The sequence below is a fragment of the Lytechinus variegatus genome, chromosome 3 (genome assembly GCF_018143015.1).
Source record: "Lytechinus variegatus isolate NC3 chromosome 3, Lvar_3.0, whole genome shotgun sequence".
Classification (NCBI taxonomy): domain Eukaryota; kingdom Metazoa; phylum Echinodermata; class Echinoidea; order Temnopleuroida; family Toxopneustidae; genus Lytechinus; species Lytechinus variegatus.
This window is the reverse complement of record NC_054742.1, coordinates 36,048,725-36,068,814: the sequence shown is the minus strand read 5'-3', so window position 1 is coordinate 36,068,814 and position 20,090 is coordinate 36,048,725. Positions and strand designations below refer to the sequence as shown.

Sequence of the window (20,090 nt, the reverse complement as noted above, 5' to 3'; positions counted from 1 at the left end):
TTTGGTGAATGTGATGCTCCCGAATGTAAATAATTCAAAAGGATTTGGAATTGTAAATGAAGGGTAGGAGACCTCATGCTAAAAGGCACTTATAGCATGCTGCTCCAGATGTGATAAAATAGTCATTTCAGGGACACACAATGATTGATCTAAACCCTAAGTGCAAATGAAGCATAAATACTTGAAGTAATGAAATGTTGCAGCATGCCTCTCATCGGGATAAAATTAGTGTCAATTTCTTTATTTAAATAAAGTCTAAAGGATGTGAAATGCCATGGTGCTCCTCATCATCATGATTATTAATTAAAGAATTAATAAATCAATGCAGCCTTACTTTGTCTCTGCTTTTCATATGATATACATTTTCTTTTTATGTTATCCCTTCTTAATTCCTCAAGAAATCATACAAAGAAATGTTCCAGCTGATAGGCTGATCAAATTGCTACAAGCACTTGCTTTCAACTCACACAAATCTTTATGCCATTTGTAAGGAGATTGAAATCTCAAAGAAACCTGCAACTTCTGTCATTGTATACTCACCTGGAGATACCATTAAAATCCTGGGATTTCAATCAAAACACATTTCTGCAACCAATAAACAGACACTGAATTGTAACATTACAACTTTATCAATCAACATTCAATCTCAATGCTCTATTCTCTGTCCCCCTGCATTGGAAGACATTCATCTTTCCTCCATCATTTGGAAGATCTCTGCCATCTTGGCATGGAAGGAAGCAGCATACGGGATGTCTCCCTCCTTCAATGACATCATTCCTTCATCAGGGGAATCCCCCTAATATCAGCAGCCACACCTTCATGCATGATCAGTCAATGACCTCATACTGCAATGCAGCTGCTGCAGCAGATGTTGAACCGCTGCTAGTCTGTGACTGAGCTGAAGGAGGGCGCTGTTTCCTGTTCTTCCGATGGGTGAGTTTACCTCCCTTCTTTCGTTTCTTGGAACCCTGGCCCTCATTTGAGTCTGGTAATTGATACAAAAAAAATATTGAAAATATATCATTTACCTTTTTTGTAAGAAAAATAACTTACAACATGACAAAACTTTTTTTTATGCTACAAAGAAATTGATCTGATAGGGCAAGTTGAAATTAAGTTAGAACCTGCATTTACCTGATTGTGATGTACATGTATGTGATCAATTGTATTGCAGGATTTAAGAAGCTGGAAACAACAGCACGTAAAATTGCAACTTGCCATGGATATTAAATAATAATAAGAGGACCCAGGGCAGCCACATCTGATAACGGAGGAGCTTGGTACTTACTTGTTGTGGAGGTTGATTCAGCTGGTGATGGATTACTAATAGCATCCCACTGCTGTATTCTATTGAGACGTTCCCTTAGAGCCTGACTGTCTCCATCTTCATAGGTATCTATATCAATCTCTTCTGTCTCAAGAACACTGATGATAGAAAAAGAAAACTATAGAATTAAACCTTAACTTTACCTACATGTATCATCATTGCAATATCAACTTGATATCAAAGCAATTTGGTGGTCATAACAGAGATATTCTTAATTTACAGGTGGTAGTAATGTTTGCACATGATAAACAGTACAAAAAGACTTACAATTAATTGAATAGATTGATTAATTTACTTAAGATCAACAATTGATTTTTTTACAATATTAAACAGCTTAGATAGTGCAAACGTCGAAGTATAATAGATTTCTGTGGTCCAAAAAGTCTTAATTTGGTAAAGTTGCCTGTAAAGGCTGTAATACTAATTCACAATGATAAGGCATTAAAATATGCATGTGCATTGAAAAAGCATGCATGTCTCATGCAATTCTGCCTTCATACTACATATTTCCAGAAAGAAAATTGTTTAATATATTAACAGCTAAAATATGCACAGGAAAGTAAAAATTAGAATTGCTAGATAATACTAAAAAAAAAACTGTTGGTGCTCAAGCCTCAATTAAAAAACAGTGCGAATCCAGCATTAACCCTAAATTGACTGGGCTATTTCGACGCCTAAGAAGACTGAATCAGCCCCCCCCCCATGATCTCGGCCGTCGATAGCGCGATCGCGACGAAAATTGGCACACGTGTTACCCATGGCATTATCTACAAAACTATAACATCAAATTCTGCAAAAAAATCTCATGTCTCATTAAATATGCTAATTTATGCATAAAATCATAAGTTTGCTCTAATTAATAAAGTAATGCCCCTGAAATGCTAATTTTTGTTTCACATACTCTAGATAGGCATCTGATCAAATTGATTTTAAAAAAATTTGAAAATCACATTTATTTTTTTATGTATTCTATTGTTTTCTAAATTTCTTATGTATTTCTTTGTTTTTCAACTTTTAGTTTTTTATTGTTTTTTCAATGGAAATTGTTGGGGACTTTTTTTGGCCATAAAAAAGATAAAATTAATTGATTTTAAGCAGTAAAAGGAAAAAATAATGATGCATTTGTGAATATTGGCTAAGAACACTATTTGCATTGGATTTGTACACAAATTCACGTTTTTGAGTAATTTTGGGTCTGCATGCACTTACGAAATGTTGCGTGATTTCGTAACGCGCGGCGGATTGATCGCGAAAAATGTCGAGGGGGGGCTGAATCAGCCCCCCCCCCAGTCTTTTTAGGGGCATTAACCATTGCATCATGTACCATCAACTAAATTACACAATGTACATTTCACATTCCTTCTTGTTTACAAACCATCATTGAATATTTCACATTAAATATCATGTAAGTTTCTTACTAATGAAATCAACAATCAGGGTATGACACCACCTGGATGATGTATATTTCTACCTTGGCATGTCCTGTAATATACATACATGTACAATCTTGGTATTTCCTGTGTAAACTACACCTGAAATACAATAATCCCATTTATCTTCTTTCAAGAAAATGTTTTATTGTATTGCCCTGGTTTATTATTAATTTGATTAAACTTATTTTTGTACTATTTGAATTTTAGGAATGGTCTTTATACAACATAATTAGCAAAGCAAATCCATGAAATAATTTTTTTGTAAAGCCAACCCCCATTTATCTCCATTCTTACTTCATTTTTTTAACTGCTTTAACTATGATAATTTGAGAGTATTGATTTTCATATAAATTAGTAAATAGAGTAAATAAAGGGGGTTAGACGTATATATATTATGAGCTGGATAACAGGGCTTCAGCCGCTGGATCATTATAGGTCATGATCACTCATGGTATTCGATAGGGAATGATGAAAGTTAGTTAACTGTGCTGCGGTGGACCAGGCCGGGCGGGGGCATTGCGGTCTAGTGGTTACCACTCATCTTTCAATCAGAGGGACTTGTTTTCCTTCAGCAAAAAAATTACATACATTGTGCTGCACTCTACCCAGGTGAGGTGTATGGGTACCTGGTAGGATTTATTCCTTGAATGCTTTAGTGCCTATATGGCAAGCTCAGCTACAGCCAGGGTAATAATTATCATCAATTACTATGCAAACTGATGAAATGTGATGTACATCTTCCTCACTATATATAATTTATTTTTTCACTTCTACCTCTACTTTGTACATAATTTTGTCACAAAAATTATTATGTGGTATCAATATGTAAACTCTTGTTTTGCTATATCGATAAGACAAAAAGCAAATCTTACAAATATATTAATGCTATTTCCAGTGAAAAAAAAATAGAAGAGCCATGGGGGGGGGGGTGAATATACAGATTTAATATACCATGATGGAAACAGGAATAAAAATTCTCTGAATAAAAAATGGACGATTACTGTTATGGGATATTTGGAAAATTGTTGAGTAAAAAAGTTAATACAACAAGGCCAATTTAATATTTCATCTGTGTTGCATGGCAAGGTAGAATCAAGTCAGTTCAAGAAACAAATCACTATTGATACAATACTACATCAACAGGCTAGGCTGTCCAACTGTCCGTATAGCAAGCTCTCAGTCATATACAATGCCTAAAGCTGCCGCACACACCTAGCTGACTATACCTGTAACCCAAGGTGTTCAGCCACAATTTTCAAAGAACGATATTCATTGGATATTGTATGTAATAGAGTCCCATGTTAGTTATAGTCTTCACATGTTCTTCAGATATCACAAGACATGGGTCCAAACTAATGAAAATCCATATTTTATTCTTCGAAATAGAAATCTGACATACCCTGAAAATCCATTTTGTCCGAGTGATTATGGGCCCGGCAGCCACTCTGTAGCACCAGATCAACATAGCTCTATCCCTTTAATCATTGAACGCCAAACAGGGTAGAAGAAAATCCCATCTTTTTACATATTTTTGTGTGATGCAGCCAGAGTTTGAACTCCCGACATCCCGATTATGAAAAAGATGCTCTACCAGCTGAGCCGAAATCACCAGTCAAAGAGTTTGAAACTGTTATAATATATAGAGAGAGCTTAGACCTCCCTGGATATTAGATTTAGTCCGAGATTAATCTCAAAGATGATCTTGGAAGCACTAGCAGCAAGATGGTGGGAGGCCCAATGGGCGTGCCTGTAAAGGCCAGAGCACCTGTGCACTGCTGCAGGAGATCCAGTGCACTGCAGTTATTCTAATAGGCAGTTATTGTAATAACTGCATATCCCTCAGTCTTAGAACCATCGTTTTGTTTGCTTTATCTTATTTTATAATCTTCTGGATATAGAATTTTTTTCGGCAGTGATTTGTTAACTTCTGTGATAATAATTGTTCTCTTATATTGGTTTTGTTGATATGGTTAACAATGACTTTCTTGTTGAATGCATTTATATTTTCTTTGTTCGATGTTTAGTAGTCTGTCTTGTGTATTACCATTAATTTTATCTACAATTTTTATGTTGTAATTGTAAACATGTTCAGTTTGGTCCTTGGCCCTTTGTATCATGTATTTATGTTTTAAACAAAATAAATAAATAATAAATAGATTTTACATGGTCATACAATACAATGATGAGATTTTTAATGCTATGCCCAAGTGGAGATAAACTCACCCATCTGCCTTGTGTCTTAGTCTTTCCTCTGTCTCAAGGCCAAGAAGGTATCTCCTTACTCCTTGTCTCATCTCATCTGTATGCTGTGGACATCTCAGTGATCTACATATACAAGTAAACATATATATTAAAGAGAAATGCCAGTAGTTGCAGTAAACACTGATTTCATGAGAAAGTCTGTAAAACCAGTCTTAATTGTCAGTATATCATCAAGGATCTAGATCTGGTACAGTTACATAAACTGAACTTTGTGAAATCTTGAAATCTACGCTGAAAAATGTTCATACTGAAGATCACCAACACAGATAAGCGCACGTGGGACAGTGTATTATTATTGCTTTGAATGTCGGCCCGACGCTTGACCCAAATCCTGTGCTTATTTGCTAATTTCTCAGCAATTACACAATTTCTTCCAGAATCCTTTGGCACATATTTTTTAATCATACAGACACTTTGGTGGTCATTTCATTGGATTCTGTACGAACTCATTTTGATAACGTTACCACAACTGGCATTTACCTTTAAGTGAAAATCATTAAAGAGGAACTTAAGCACTAAAACGGTTAACAAAATAAAAACCTGTGAGCTTACTGGTACTCATTTTTTATACTATTTAAGCAACTTGTATGAATACATTGTACATTAGATTGAAATGTTCCTAGGACTGTATTGGAGAAAAATCAGGCCAAACAAGAGTATAGGTAAAAAATTCTTGCTGGATTTTGTATGGCCTAATATACTTGTATCCTATATGCAAAGCAAGCACCTAGTTTAAAATGTTGGTGAGTTTATAATAATATATAGGGTATTCTCCTTAACTATTGCACTAGAAGCTAGGATCATTTTTAACACTTCACATTAGATATGACATTTGCTTTGGGATCAATTAAGTGATCAGGGGCCCATAACATAAAGCTTAGCAATCATCGTAGAACCTTTTTTTTAATTGATTGACTGGATTGGCTAAAATGTGTAATAAATCATTAAAATCAAGCCTATGATTTATCACTAACCTTCATAATATATCAAACTTACTTTGTGCACATTTTTTTAGTATGCTCTGATATAACACCACAGGTTGTCATCAAGATGTTTTTCCTTTCTTCCAAAGTCAGAGTTTCAAAGACAGGAACAGAATTTCCCAAGGCCTGAGCAAAAAAAATAACACATGACACATTCAATATCAACTAAAATGGCCAAATTCATAAAGGTGGTTTTCAAACTGTGGTTTGATGCCAAAGTTTATGTAGATTACACATATCAGTTGTGCTTAACTTTAGTAGATATATTGTAAAAGAAGGCTTTCTTCAACCACTGTGTCTACGCATCTGGACGTGTTATCAGGTAACTTGTCACTTCTTGAAAACAAATTCAGCCTTAAAACAGGCTTTGAAAACAAACTCTTTGCCTGCCATGGACAAAATCACTCCTGCGCCACATTAATTTCAAGGTGCAACCTTAAGAGGGGTTTAGCATGGACTATGCTAATTCAGCTCACAATAGCTTTTTAATGGGTTTATTGTACATAAAAGCTTTGCATGCACACAGTACAATGCATTGCACACATCACTATTGTGTATGTGTGTATGAGCAATAGACTTAGTGCACTCTGTGTGTATTGTGAACAGAATGTGAATTGAGTCAAATTTGGCAGTCTGCTGTATGTGAATCTAGTCGAACAAAGCGGGCAAAGAGTTAAAAACATCTGGTGATTGGGTAATCAAGTAACCTAATTTTTGTGAAAACAAGCCCCATATCCATGAAAAAGATTGGGTAAATTGTGTAGATTAGTTTGTAATGGTTATTTGTGGTGGTGGCTATTGACATAATCATAAATTATTTTCTATGTCAATATCATGTAAAACACGTGGAATGCCTCTGGAAGTCTTGCCTGCATTACACAATTCAATATAAGAGCATTGTTGACTTTGAACACAATAAAGATGAATAATCCCTCAAAATAAGAGAAAAAAAACACACATTGATTTGATGATAAAACCCCAACTTCACTGACCTCAAATGACATTTAACATTAACTGAGAAAATTATGTTGAAATTCAAAATAACTTTGGTTAAAGTTAAACACAGAAGGCAGTCACACCTTCGTTATCATCCACAAGTCAGAGTTGCACGACTTCTTCAAACACATCAACAACCAAGACGTGAATATCAAGTTCACACAGGAAGCCTGTAAGGACAACAAACTTGCGTTTCTTGACTGCGAAGTACAAATAGTGGAAGGAGGCAGGTTGGATTTCCGAGTATATAGGAAACCAACTCATACCAACCAGTACTTACAGTTCAACTCTCACCACCCCCTGGTGCATAAACTCTCGGTGATAAGGACGCTGTTCCATCGAGCGGACAGCGTTGTGAGTAAACCGGAGGACAACTCGGCTGAAAAGAAAATCATTACAAACTCTCTTGGAAAGTGCGGATATCCCAGCTGGGTGTTCCAGAAAGCCACACGTCCGAAGCAACCTCGACTTGTAAGACCTTCGGAAGAACCGTCGAATACTCCGGATAACCAGTCTGAAGCTGCGACAGCCCAACCTCGCCGGAATAGGACCCTTGTTACTATTCCCTATGTTGCGGGTCTATCAGAAAGGATCAGTCGCACTTTTGGTAGGTTCGGAATCTCCACCTCACATAAGCCGCATAGAACACTGAGACAATTGCTTGTGCACGTGAAAGACCAACCGGTCAAGGAAAAGAAGCAAAACGTGGTGTATGGTATTAGATGTGAACAAAGCGAGTGTCAGGATTCCTACATCGGTGAAACTCAACGATCACTGAGAGCTCGGATGTACCAACACCGTAAATCTACTGGTTTCGCAGCCATTCCTGAATCGGCGGTTTTCACCCACTTGAACGCGACGGGACACACTTTCAACAACAAGGACGTGGTGATCCTGGACAAAGAAAGCAGGTGGTTCGAGAGAGGAGTAAAAGAAGCTATTTGGGAAAGAGTGGAGAAGCCAACATTGAATCGGAGAGGTGGTTTGCGGTTCCAGCTGTCACACGCCTGGGACCGAATCCTACGGGAAGTTCAAAGCCGTCTCTCACGGGATTAACTTCCGCCCCTGGGGAACCAAGTGACGCTACGGTCGGCTGACTCTGGCGCGGAGTCACTTGGAAAGACGTGATTGGCGTTCATTCGCCTGATGAAGCCAACAGCGGTTGGTGAAACGTCGCGACGACAGAGAATTGTAAGTTAATACTTTCAATTTTCAACAAATTACAGTAGATGATTCAATTTTTGACTGTTCTATCATGGTGTGTTTCACTATTTTTGAGAACAAATACAAGTACGCAAACACATGTTTCATCTTAGTTTGAAATTTGTTTTTAATTAGCTGCTCACAAAATGCAACAATCCCTTTCAATTTTCTAAGTTGATATTGGTTTATTGACTGCCAAATGACCTTTAATCTAGTGACCAAAAATTACATTCCTTCGTTTTCAGACAATATACATAATTGTTATGGAATAGAGACTTATATTTCTGAAATTAACTTTAAAATAAAAATCTGAATCTTGGTTAAGATTTTGATGTTTATACCTCAACAAAAATAATGTTGATTGAACCTAAATGACATTTAACCTTAATCACATGACCTGAAAATCATGCCAGATGATCGTCATACTTGATTTACCTTATGTGCAAGATTCATGAAATTGATTTTATAATTTATGATTTATGATCACATTTCAGAACCTAAAATTGGTTAAGATACATTTGTTGTTAATGATGCGATTTCTGCTGTTGGACAGGCACCACCTGTCTCACTTCTACTGTGCAGGTGAAAAAAAAACTGTTTATAAATATGTCAAAGTAAAATCTAGAATCATACATGCAATCTGCCCACGAGTTTGGGGAAGATGTCAACCCAAACAACCGCCTGTTTAGAAAAAGTATTTTATTGATACTGAAATTTTTGAATTCCCCCCATGAACAAATGGTAGTGAGCTTTTGAAGGCATATTAAAGAAAGTACCTGGAGTACTTGGTCCATTGAATTATGAAAGAAAAAAAATGTATCTTTTATTAAAAGTACATTAATTTTCCATCTCTACAAATAACATACCTTAAAAGTTGCCATGCTGTTCTCCATATTGGTACTACTAACATTGGATACATCACTGACATCTGAATAGTTGAATGGAATAGATAGGAGATTACAATAAGGATGAAATCGACAAAAGAGAGACCCCTAATTACACAATTTCAGAATCTGCATTTACAATAGATCTCCACATCTTTGGAACAATGAGAAATAAATATCTTGGATTTAGGGTATTATGTTACCAGTTATGTAATTAAAAAAAGAAAAGAAAATTCCATAGCACACATAAATTGGATGGTCTCTTGTACAATGGGTATGGGAATTGCAAAATCTAGCTGGCAATGGGTTTTAAAAAAATTGCAATGTTAGTTTATGAGCTCAGCTTTTGTGTTATTTTTCACAAATGATGGTCTCTTAATAGAACATTCAGATATAAATTTACATACAATAGATGGCCAACTATTCTCCTGTTCTCATACATGTATATTTGACTCTACACAGAATTATATTTACCAGGTTTCAATTTTGATTTGGTTCTTCTTGGAGAGTTATTACCAAGCTTTTCTTTCCTTGATCTCTTGGAACCTGTGACAGAAAATGAAAATAAGGAAAATAAATGAAAAACCCAATCTGAAATTGATTTTTATAATGACTTTATGATTTCATTGTGTGAGGTAAATCCGGTAACCTCCATCAATAAGGACAAAACCAGATCCAAAAATAAGCTTAAAATTTTTGAACTCCTGGTCAGAAACAAATTCTATTTAATCATGAAGAGACAATAGTAATTGAATGTGACGTAAATAATGATCCATGAAATCTTAATATTTTTCTGCATTTGTAGCTTGATCTTGATTCCTCTCCAATTGGACTGATTGTTGTGATATAAGAAAGCAACATATTATCATTAATACAATGGTATTCTTTAAAGTGATAACAAATACCTTGGGTAATTTACATAACACACATATAACCGTCTTTTTATTTTATTATGTCACTATTTTCATCTCAGAAGAGAAAAGAGAAATCTGACTCTGTTCATAGAAGAAAAAGCTAAGAAAAAAGGAGCAGGTTACGCATGTAATATCAACAGTTTGGTAAAAAATGTGACAAGCATCTCCATCACCTTTTACAGCCATTGTCCAGTCTAAATCTCTATCATCATCTTCATCACTGTCCAGTTTGGTAGTGTTTGCTATGGCTATCCTGCATAAGCAAAAGGAAACAAGTATAACATGTATTAAAACTTGTTCTGCATATTGTTTATCGTTTGCATACATGTTGAGTAGTCCCTTCTCTATTTGATTATGAAAAAAAGACGATTTATGTACATGCAAGAACATCAAGGACACTTCCTTCACAATTCCAGAATCTTCAGCCAGAAAAGTAGGAGTGGGAATTTACTTGGTTCATTTCTTGTTTGTGTCAATTTTTTAAAAGGGATGAGATAGTTCCTTTCACTTTATGTGCATTTTGTTTTGTTTGCGTTTAGTTCGCAATTTTGCACAACCATGTATTTCCCTTTTGACAACCCTTTGTTGTCACATAATTTAATGCACAGAACAATGCGTTTTTGGATCCAGGATTCGGAAACCACTTAGTGGGAGAACTATTGTACCTTCTTTATAAGTAAGGACAAAATCAATACATCCCTCAGCAGATTCAGGAATTTCATTTTAAAAAAAGAGAGGAAATATCAATAAAATCCTCAATCACAAAACCATGGTCAGGTTCATTGCTAGAAGTTCATGACTCATGACACCTATTTGAATGAGGTGCTGTTATAAGAGCTTTTTTTGACCAGGCAAAGATTTAATCTCTTTTATTTCCACTATAGTATGGGCTATTTTTTTCCAGATTATCATGATTTTGGTATCAATAGAAAGTTTGTCCAATGAACTTTCCAGGTGAATACAAACAAAATCATGCCAATAACACAAGAACCAAAATAAAAATGTCTGATATTTTGTAGGGTATATAAGAAAAAATAGTTCAGAAATTGTAATTTATTATGCTTTATTTCATTACTAATCTCATAAATTTCTAAACGACAATGATGATATATGATAAGAAATATTCCTGTCTAACTGCAGTTTGGATTCAGAAAAGTATTATCCCGTCAACTTATAGCTCTATTTCTTAATTATAGCTTATCTTAGAAGTCCAACAAGCTGAAAAAGACCAACCTTCATTGCCCTATTAGACTATGAAAATGCCTTTGAAAAATCTGGCACCAAGGCTTGCAGAACTAACTAACCAGTTCCTTCTTCAAACAATTGAGAGCCTGTATGAGGGTATGGATATTCTTATGTAATGTGATGGGAAAGTCTCACCTCACATCCATATCAAACAGGGTGTAAGACAAGGGTGGAGTGCTCTCATCTCCCACTGTCACTCTATACTCTCTCCATTGATTACCTAATTAAGACCCTTTGAGACAAGAACCTTTGTTGCCTCATCAATTGCTGGTATGCTGGTGTCCTTGGCTGGGCTTGCCCCAAGAAGAGCGACACACAGACAGGCTGGGAGATGGGTGACCCCCCAACCATCTGCAAATACTGCCATGACCAACTTGGTATTCCAGTCAGGTTCTTGCTTGGACACCACAGAGCAGATTACTTTGAAAGGTCTCAATATGTATTATGCTCTAAACTGCATTCCAAGAATGCTTTTCTTTTAACAGCAATCCTTCACCTCATCACAGCCAAAGCCATGGAGTCCAGGCTCAACAAGGCATATAACCAACTTTGCAAGACAGTCAGTCATTGGGGTTCCAACTTCTTCAGCTAAAGAATGTGTCTTCCTTCTAATTGGCCTTCTTCATATCAATGCGAGAATACACTGCAAGATGTTGCTTTCAGGACAGCTTCTTGGCCTCCATCAGATCAGGTACGAGTATGGGACCGTTCTCCTTTCTCTGCATGCCAACACCCAAACAGTCACGTCCCTTACGTGTATTCTTGGGAACTATGGGCTCTCTCTGCTAGGAGACCTGCTTATGAATCCCATGCCATATTGGTTTTTGAATGCACCATTAAGATGGCCCTCAAAGAACATGTGGAAGCTCAGATGTTCGGGGTTCGCCTCAAAGCCTCATGTTGCCTCATGGATGGTGAAACCCTCTACTGATTCTTCAGAGCTCTACCCCAAAGACCCTATCTACAGAGAACTCAACTACTAACATCAACTTATCTTAGTTCAGGATCTGCAAAGTTGGACACTGAATTTCCCCAACTTTTGCTTTATTCAACCTTAAAGAAGACAATAAGTACAGAGCAGATGACTGCGTACTCTTCATAGATAAAGATTATTCTTAAGGATTTTCCCAGCTCAGCAGCCTCCTTTAATGCTAGCAATCCTTGTCAGCTTACAGCATCCATCAAATTTCCCCATGATAGTTCCCTCACTCATTCTGTCTTGATTGTCAGAGCTATCTTACACTTCACATTTTAAACTGCATGTCTGATCTTTAAACCTGATGATTTTCAGTAACTTTTCATTTTTAACCCCCCCCCCCTTAAAACTACATAGAGGGTCTGTGTGATAAGGGCCTACTGTTTTTAAATGTAAACAAAAATAAAAATCAACAGTACCTCTTGCTTGCTAATCTGCTGCTGTTTCTACCCATTCCCATGCATTTCTCAAGATGTGGAGCAAAGCGATTTGCTGCCAGGTTGCGATTACAGCTAGGACACAAACATTCTAAATGCTTCTTCAGAGGAGGCTGACCAAATACATCCAGTCCTGGTTCGTCAACTATCTCATATTCCTAGGAATTTTTTAAATAGGACAATGAGATTGGAGCATGGTGAACTACAGTGTTTACTGAAATTTCCTTGCAGTAAATATACATATGTTAATGACTTGAGATGTCATAGTGGTTCTGTATTTGGTAAGTCACATGTAACATTATAGAAGTGATGTTGGCTTTCTAATTTGCTAAAATCTAAATCACCATTAAAGGATGAAATTGTTGAAATCTCTCATCATCATATTAATTACAAAATCCAGTTTTCCCAACTGCAGTGAAGCATGGAGTTGACAGATCAATGACAATAGTAATATATTACCATACAAACTATTTGTTTAAACATTTTATTTTAAAAGAACACTCAGCTTTATATGGTTTTGATTTGAACATGTTTCAAATGAAACCTTTCCACAGGTGGCAAAGTTCTGCAATACAAAGACTCCCCTTTTTGGTATTTATATATATATAACAATAATGACAATAATAATATGTCCATTAAAAAAGCGCAGTCTCTACGTGCATAAAATCAACTGCGCTTTGATACTTGGTATATTATATTATACATGTATGTATGTTTCATTGTATTTCCATACCTGCTGAGCCTCTTCTGTCATGTCATCCATGATCATGAGTCCAAGCTTGACAGAACGATGAACATCAAAACATAATCCAAGGGTCATCTCATCAATGAGGTCACTCCAAATTTCCTCAGCAAGTTCATTTTCCTGAGAATAAAACATTAAGGTAAAAAAATGAATAAATAAATACTCATATTACACCATGCAAGGTCATCTCTATAATAATAATACTCTATTTTCATATAGCACAAATTACAGTTAAGTCTCTTAGCGCTCTTAAAGGTAGTTTGCGAAAGAAAGAGATCGAAAGGGAAAAAACAATCATACTGAACCTACAAACATCATCAAACATAACCTAAAAGCATCATTATATTTATATTCAAGACAATTTTGACAATTTGGAACTACATGTATATAATACATCATTAGGAAATTTCAGCTTATCTTTGGAAAAGGTAACAGCCGTAACACTTCAAAAAAGACTTAAAAAGATCAAGAGAAGAACATTCTTTAATATTATCAGGAAGTTTATTCCAAAGTTGAGGGACTGAATATTGATTAGCTCTTTGCCCATATGAAATAGTATTTACATTTAGGGGGATGAACATCTTTCTGTTACTTGAGCATATATGACTGACCAGGTGATACTCATTGAGAAGCTGTTGTAAGTATAAAGGGGCTACTTCATTCTGACATTTAAAAACAATTACAAAAAGTTTTAAAATCTTTCACTGGTAACCAATGTAAGCTGTGAGTATAGAAAAAAATGATTCTCGAGACCTTGTTTTAGTGACAACCCTGGCAGCAGAATTCTGAATTCACTGCAGTCTACTGATCAGTGTGTCAGACAAACCATACAATAGGCCATTACAATTATCAACATGGCTAATTACAAATGCATGAACAAGTCTTGCTGTAGTGTCTTTATCAAGATAACACCTACATTGTAATCTTTCCAATCTTGTATACATCATAAGAAGCAGAACGACTCATCGTTTTATATGGTTAGACATTGTCAATTGACTATCAATCACAAACCAGGGCAAGTAAAAGTTAGAGTTGGGCAAGTGTTTTGAAGTAAAGACCGAAAATATTTGCCTGAAATTGGCAAGCACAATTATCACAGTAGAATGACCGAAATTAGGGTCTATTTGATATGATATTGACCATAATTTTGGTCATGGCAGGTAGGTCAATTCATGTCATAAGAGAGAAAAGGGTCAATGGTTTTAAAAACTGCAAAATTTTCTTTTGAAGAGTTAAGCGAAAAACTTTTTTTTTTCAAGGATTTTTCAGGCAAGTGAAATAGCTTTTTGGGCAAGTATATTCCAACTATTTGAAAGTGTATTTGCCGACTGGGCAAGTGCTTCTAAAAAATTATGTAGCACCCTGCAAACCCTCGGTTCCTAGTACACTTTGCCGGTTGGAGACTGGATTGATTGAAAGAGACAGGAAGAAGCAAACTTCTTGTTCGATGATGGGAAGACAAGTGAAAAAGTTAACTTTTTCATTGATTGTAAGTCCATTTTCAGTTGACCATGCCGATATTTTCTGCAGGCACAACTCTAGTTCGGAATCACATTCAACCAGTCATTACAATTAACTACAGCATACAGCCGAGTGTCTTCAGCATACATAGCGTGATTCAATCCAATTAAAGCAGCACTAGTGAATCAAATCTGCTGCACAGCCGGCAAAGAATGATACTATGAGATAAATTTCAAAGGCTGCTGAGTAATCCAACATAAGAAGAGCTGCCTCTTTACCGAATTCTAATCAAAGGAGGAGATCATTGCAAACCTTTAACAAAGCTGTCTCACAACTATGAATTTTACGATATGCGGATTGCATGATAAGATTCAAGTTGTTTAATGACAGATAGGACTGAATCAGGGAGTCTGCTGCACATTCAATTGCTTTAGAGAGGAACTTTAGATTAGCAATTGGTCTGTAACTATTCAAGTCATCAGCAAACAATTTACTGATCTCCAAAAGTGGTTTGACCTGAGCATGCTTCAAGGGATTTTTATTTCAATTGTAAATAATTATTATCATATAACAAATATTTACAATCAAAATCAATTTTTTTTTATTTCTAAAATAATAATTTTCATCTAAAAATTTTTCTTCAAAATGGCATTTTGTAACATCGCTTATCGAAGCTACATCATAACGAAGCAGTTCAAGCCTATTGTATTTGCAGTGTTTAAAAAATTATACACGAGATTGGTCTGATAAGAAACCTCTCAATTTTTTTATTTTAGGGGTGAAATTAACATATCTTTATATGCATTATTAGGTGTAGAGGTATGTAATTGAAATTAAATTTTAGTTTAGTCTTAGTCTTAGAATTCGTTGGATGGTTACAATGCCTCAAAATATACGAAGGGAATATGAAGATACGAAGGGAATTTCATTCTTGTGTATTACATTGTAAGTTCGCTAGGCACAGTCCCATATGCGTGTCTAGGCTCTGTGATGTAATGACAATCAAAATCATAAAAAATATCATCACGAAGTCCTAGGCTACTTATGACTTATATCACTCATTCTATGAACAAGGTTATGATATAACCTTGTTCTCTGCTACTACTGTGGTGAAATAAGGTTGGCAATGTTTGGCTTATTTTCTCTTTTTCTTTGGGACAAATGCTTGATTTTTACACTGTCAGTTTTCATTACGATTCATCATAGAACTTGGCTCTTAAGTAAATTTGATTCTCTAAATTATTTTTTCTTAATTAGAAATAATAATAATAATAGGCATTTATATAGCGCCATCTATCTAGAAGTATTCTATTCCGAGGCGCGATATTATTATCTCGGCTTTAGCTTGAGCTGCCTCTCAGCGCTCATGCATTCAAGGAATTATTTCCTGCCAGGTACCAATTCACCTCACCTGGGTCGAGTGCAGCACAGTGTGGATAAATTTCTTGCTGAAGGAAATTACAGAAGGAAATTAAGGATGATCAGTGTGAAGAGGTAAATTATTCACCTGATAACTATAGACCTATCTATAATTCATGCAGCAATGTTTAATAATATATTGCTGTGAATAGAATGTCATTAAAAACATAATCTCACAGATCAAATAATGCCAGCTCAACACGTGAGCTGAAAAAAAAAAAAATTCTGCCCTGATAATTTGATAACCCTAACCTAACCCAATTTCTAAGTATTTTTATCATAAACAGGATAACTATAGACAAAGAATTGAAAACTTTATATTCTTTTGCGAAAATGAATATGAAGGACAACTTTTCAATAAAGAACACCGTTTTAGAGCGTTATAGCGCAATTTATACCTACAACCGCTAAATCCTGTCACTGTCGGTATGAAGCAGTTGGAACTTCCTGATTCCATCAGCTTAATAATTTTTGCAACAGGCACCAGTCCAACAAACAGACAGACATTTGCCCAAACGGACAACATCTCAACATCTGCTCATTTCTTTTTGCACAGGCACATAAAATCTCGACCTACCCATCAATTTTCTCACTATTTTCTCCTCCCTTTTATTTTCGATTAATTTTTCTTTTGTTCACTTATTTTCTGTCCTTCTATTCATTTTCTCGTCTCACCGCTTTTCCTCATCCCCCAGCCCCCGACGCCCGCGCAGATTCACAAACAATATCAAGAATAGTGTTAGGCAAGGGCAGAAATATTTCCCCAAAGGTAGGGGGACCAGGGGCTGGAAAATTTGACAAGCAAAAAACAAACAAAAAAAGGATTATCACCCCCAAAACAAGGTCATCTTCACCAAAAGAAATTTGACAAGCAAACAAACCAAAAAAAAAAGGGGCACCGCAAAAGTAAGATCATCTCTTCCAAAATACATGTTTTATTTCGATTTTGAATGATAAGACCAAAAAAAGTAGGGGGACATTTCATAATGTGCCCCCCTACTATTTTGGGATTTGCGCCCATGTGGGTGGGGGTGTTGCGCCTCCCTTTCGGAATGACAGAATCATTATGGAAGAGTGTAAATACTCGCTGCGATTTCGATCTCATACCTATAAAAAAAAATAGAACAGCTACGCCTTGAACACAGGCCAAAATGCCTAACGATTTCTCCGCGGCATTAACAACTCTCGTAAGGGGCGCTCCATTTATAAATAAAATTGCATGTGTAGCTGTCTACCGCGACGGGGCTAGTCGCAAAATTATTGCCAGAAGCATGGGAAATTGCCAGAAAATTCAAGAAAAGAACCGGTGAGTACCGATTTGACAGTACCAGTACTTATCTATTTAGTAACATTTATTGAATTATAAGAATATTTATTTTTTAGTAAAACAAAGCTTAGTTCTAAGCTAGGGCGGCACAAATGCGCATGAGGTGGAGTCCCAGTTTCTTAACACAGGTAAGTATTGTGGTGTCGCCTAGAGTGCAGGCAGGATGGTAATAAACCCTTGGACTTACTAGTTATATGACTGGAATCTAGTCTTGAGGACTCCATGATGTCTTTAAAAAAAAATTGACGTATACTTCGTCATCATGGAGTCTTGAATCTCTGCCCATATAGCCTTAAGAGAACCAAATAAATACAGATGGATTCCCCTTGGAAATCCATCTTTTTTATTAAAAATCACGTAATTGGTCGTGATTTTAACTCTAGATCTACACCTTCCTAGTCCTACACCTAATGCGTAGGAAGGTTTAAAAAACGGGAAAAAAAAGTGAAAAATAAAGGATTCTTACCATACCGATGTCGCGTAGACCCCTCGATCCACATGTAATACCAATGTAAACAAACGCAAATACAATGGCTTCGACCCTTGAACCGCTTATGTCTTACGTACTTCCGGTTAGCAATGCCATTCTGAAGATTAATTTATAGATAAAAATTATTATTTTACAAATATTTTTAAAATATATTACATGATTATAATTAGTAGTATTATATCAATTATTTATAATTATGGAAGAAATTTTAATATTTGTGAAATTTTTTTATCTATAAGTTGTTCTTCAAAAAGGCATTGCGTATCGGAAGTACGTAAGACATAAGTGGTTCAAGGGTCGACGCCATTGTATTTGCGTTTGTTTACATTGGTATTACATGTGGATTGAGGGGTCTATGCGAAATCGGTCTGGTAAGAATCCTTTATTTTTCACCTTTTTTTCCCGTTTTTTTAAATCTTGCTACGCATTAGGTGTAGGACTAGGTCAGGAAGGTGTAGATCTAGACTAGACTTTTTCTAGAGTTAAAATCACGACACGACCAATTATGTGATTTTCAATATAAAAGATGGATTTCCAAGGGGAATCCATCTGTATTTATTTAGTTCTCTTAAGGCTATATGGGCGGGGATTCAAGACTCCATGATGAAGAAGTATATGTCCATTTTTTTAAGACATCATCATGGAGTCCTCAACTCAAGACTAACTGGAATCTACGGCTACTCGAACTGTTAAACTGCCGACACGATTGTCAACGTATGGGACTGAGATTAATCAGTTCATTCAAAGTACATTAATACCCAAGACTATTACCTACCCCAGAGTCGTCACGTTCGAACTGTCCGACATCTGCCATCAACAAAAGCTGTGGATTCATCATCACTTTACAGTAATGTCTGGTAGTTTTGACATGCACTTGTACAAATCAACAAATTGAACAAAGTCCTCCTCTGATTTCAGTCTTCGTTTTTTGGCTCTCCCAGAGGTTCCAAGAAGCAGCCCAATTGTCCTGCCAATTGTACTATGCCGCCCTCTTCGATAAGCGCAGCCATAACAATTATTAGTTATAATATCATCGGAAAGCTGTGAATCATTCACGCACTTTCACTACTTACTGGTGTAAGTAGTTTGTAAACACTCGAATTCATGATTCTAGATAATGGGCTTCATTGCTTTTCTCTGCCATTTATCTTATGTGATCATAGTGATCGGACCTTTACAGGCGTTTGTATGTCAATTTTAATAGTTTAGTTTATTTTGCAACTGTAGCAAAACATACAATAAAATTTTGAAGTGCTTATTTTTATAATTGCTTTTCAAAATTACGAATAGGAAATATTTATGAGAACAATATACGCATAGAATATCTTCAGCTCATATTATTATCGAAACCCAAGCTCCAGAAATTGTTTTTTGTCATGCTTCATTTACTGCTTATGTGGCGCGGCTTTTTACTTTATGTATAGAGTTCGGTATGTAGGTATATTATTTACCTGACATAGTGGTTGTAGCCGAATGCGATCGAGGCAAAAAAATAATAATAATGAAATAAATCCCCCAGAATAAGATAATAAAGCTGTGGGTTAATGTTCATTTAAGCTTTAAATTATTCCAAAGACGTACATGTATTTCTTTGCAAACGGTTTAAATTATGTTATAGTTGTGTTTGCAATCTGGAAAAAAAGAAATGCATCTTCTCTCCATGTAATCACAACCCCGTTCACACACGATTATATCAATCCTTGCCAGAAAATAGCACAGTATCAATGATACTCATTTTTTATGTTTGCGTTTTGGAACGCTTCTAAATGAAATACTGCTCAAGCATGAAAGCATATTATTGTTGTTGTGTTTTTGTAGCTTATTAGCTCGCCATTGGTCAAAATATTCATTTCTAAAAAAGTATTCAACAAAGTTTGGAAGTTTATTTCATTAAATCAGGTGGCATGAGCAAAAACGTTTATTAATTTTAAAACCAAAATGGAGGAACATGCAACCATCGAATTCTAATTGTGTTTGAAAAATACAGT

General features: G+C 35.8%; 1 protein-coding gene across 1 annotated transcript; it reads right to left on the bottom strand.

Moving 5' to 3' along the window:
- Window positions 1-579: 579 nt before the first annotated feature.
- Window positions 580-19,076, bottom strand: LOC121410892 (ataxin-7-like protein 3). Its single transcript, XM_041603257.1, has 10 exons — window positions 18,878-19,076; window positions 13,394-13,525; window positions 12,643-12,818; window positions 10,176-10,255; window positions 9,563-9,634; window positions 9,071-9,132; window positions 6,019-6,131; window positions 4,984-5,085; window positions 1,289-1,425; window positions 580-985 (listed from the first exon to the last, which is right to left on the bottom strand). The coding sequence occupies exons 1-10, from the start codon at window positions 18,938-18,940 to the stop codon at window positions 828-830; spliced, it is 1,095 nt and encodes a 364-aa protein (XP_041459191.1). The 5' UTR covers window positions 18,941-19,076; the 3' UTR covers window positions 580-827.
- Window positions 19,077-20,090: the final 1,014 nt, after the last annotated feature.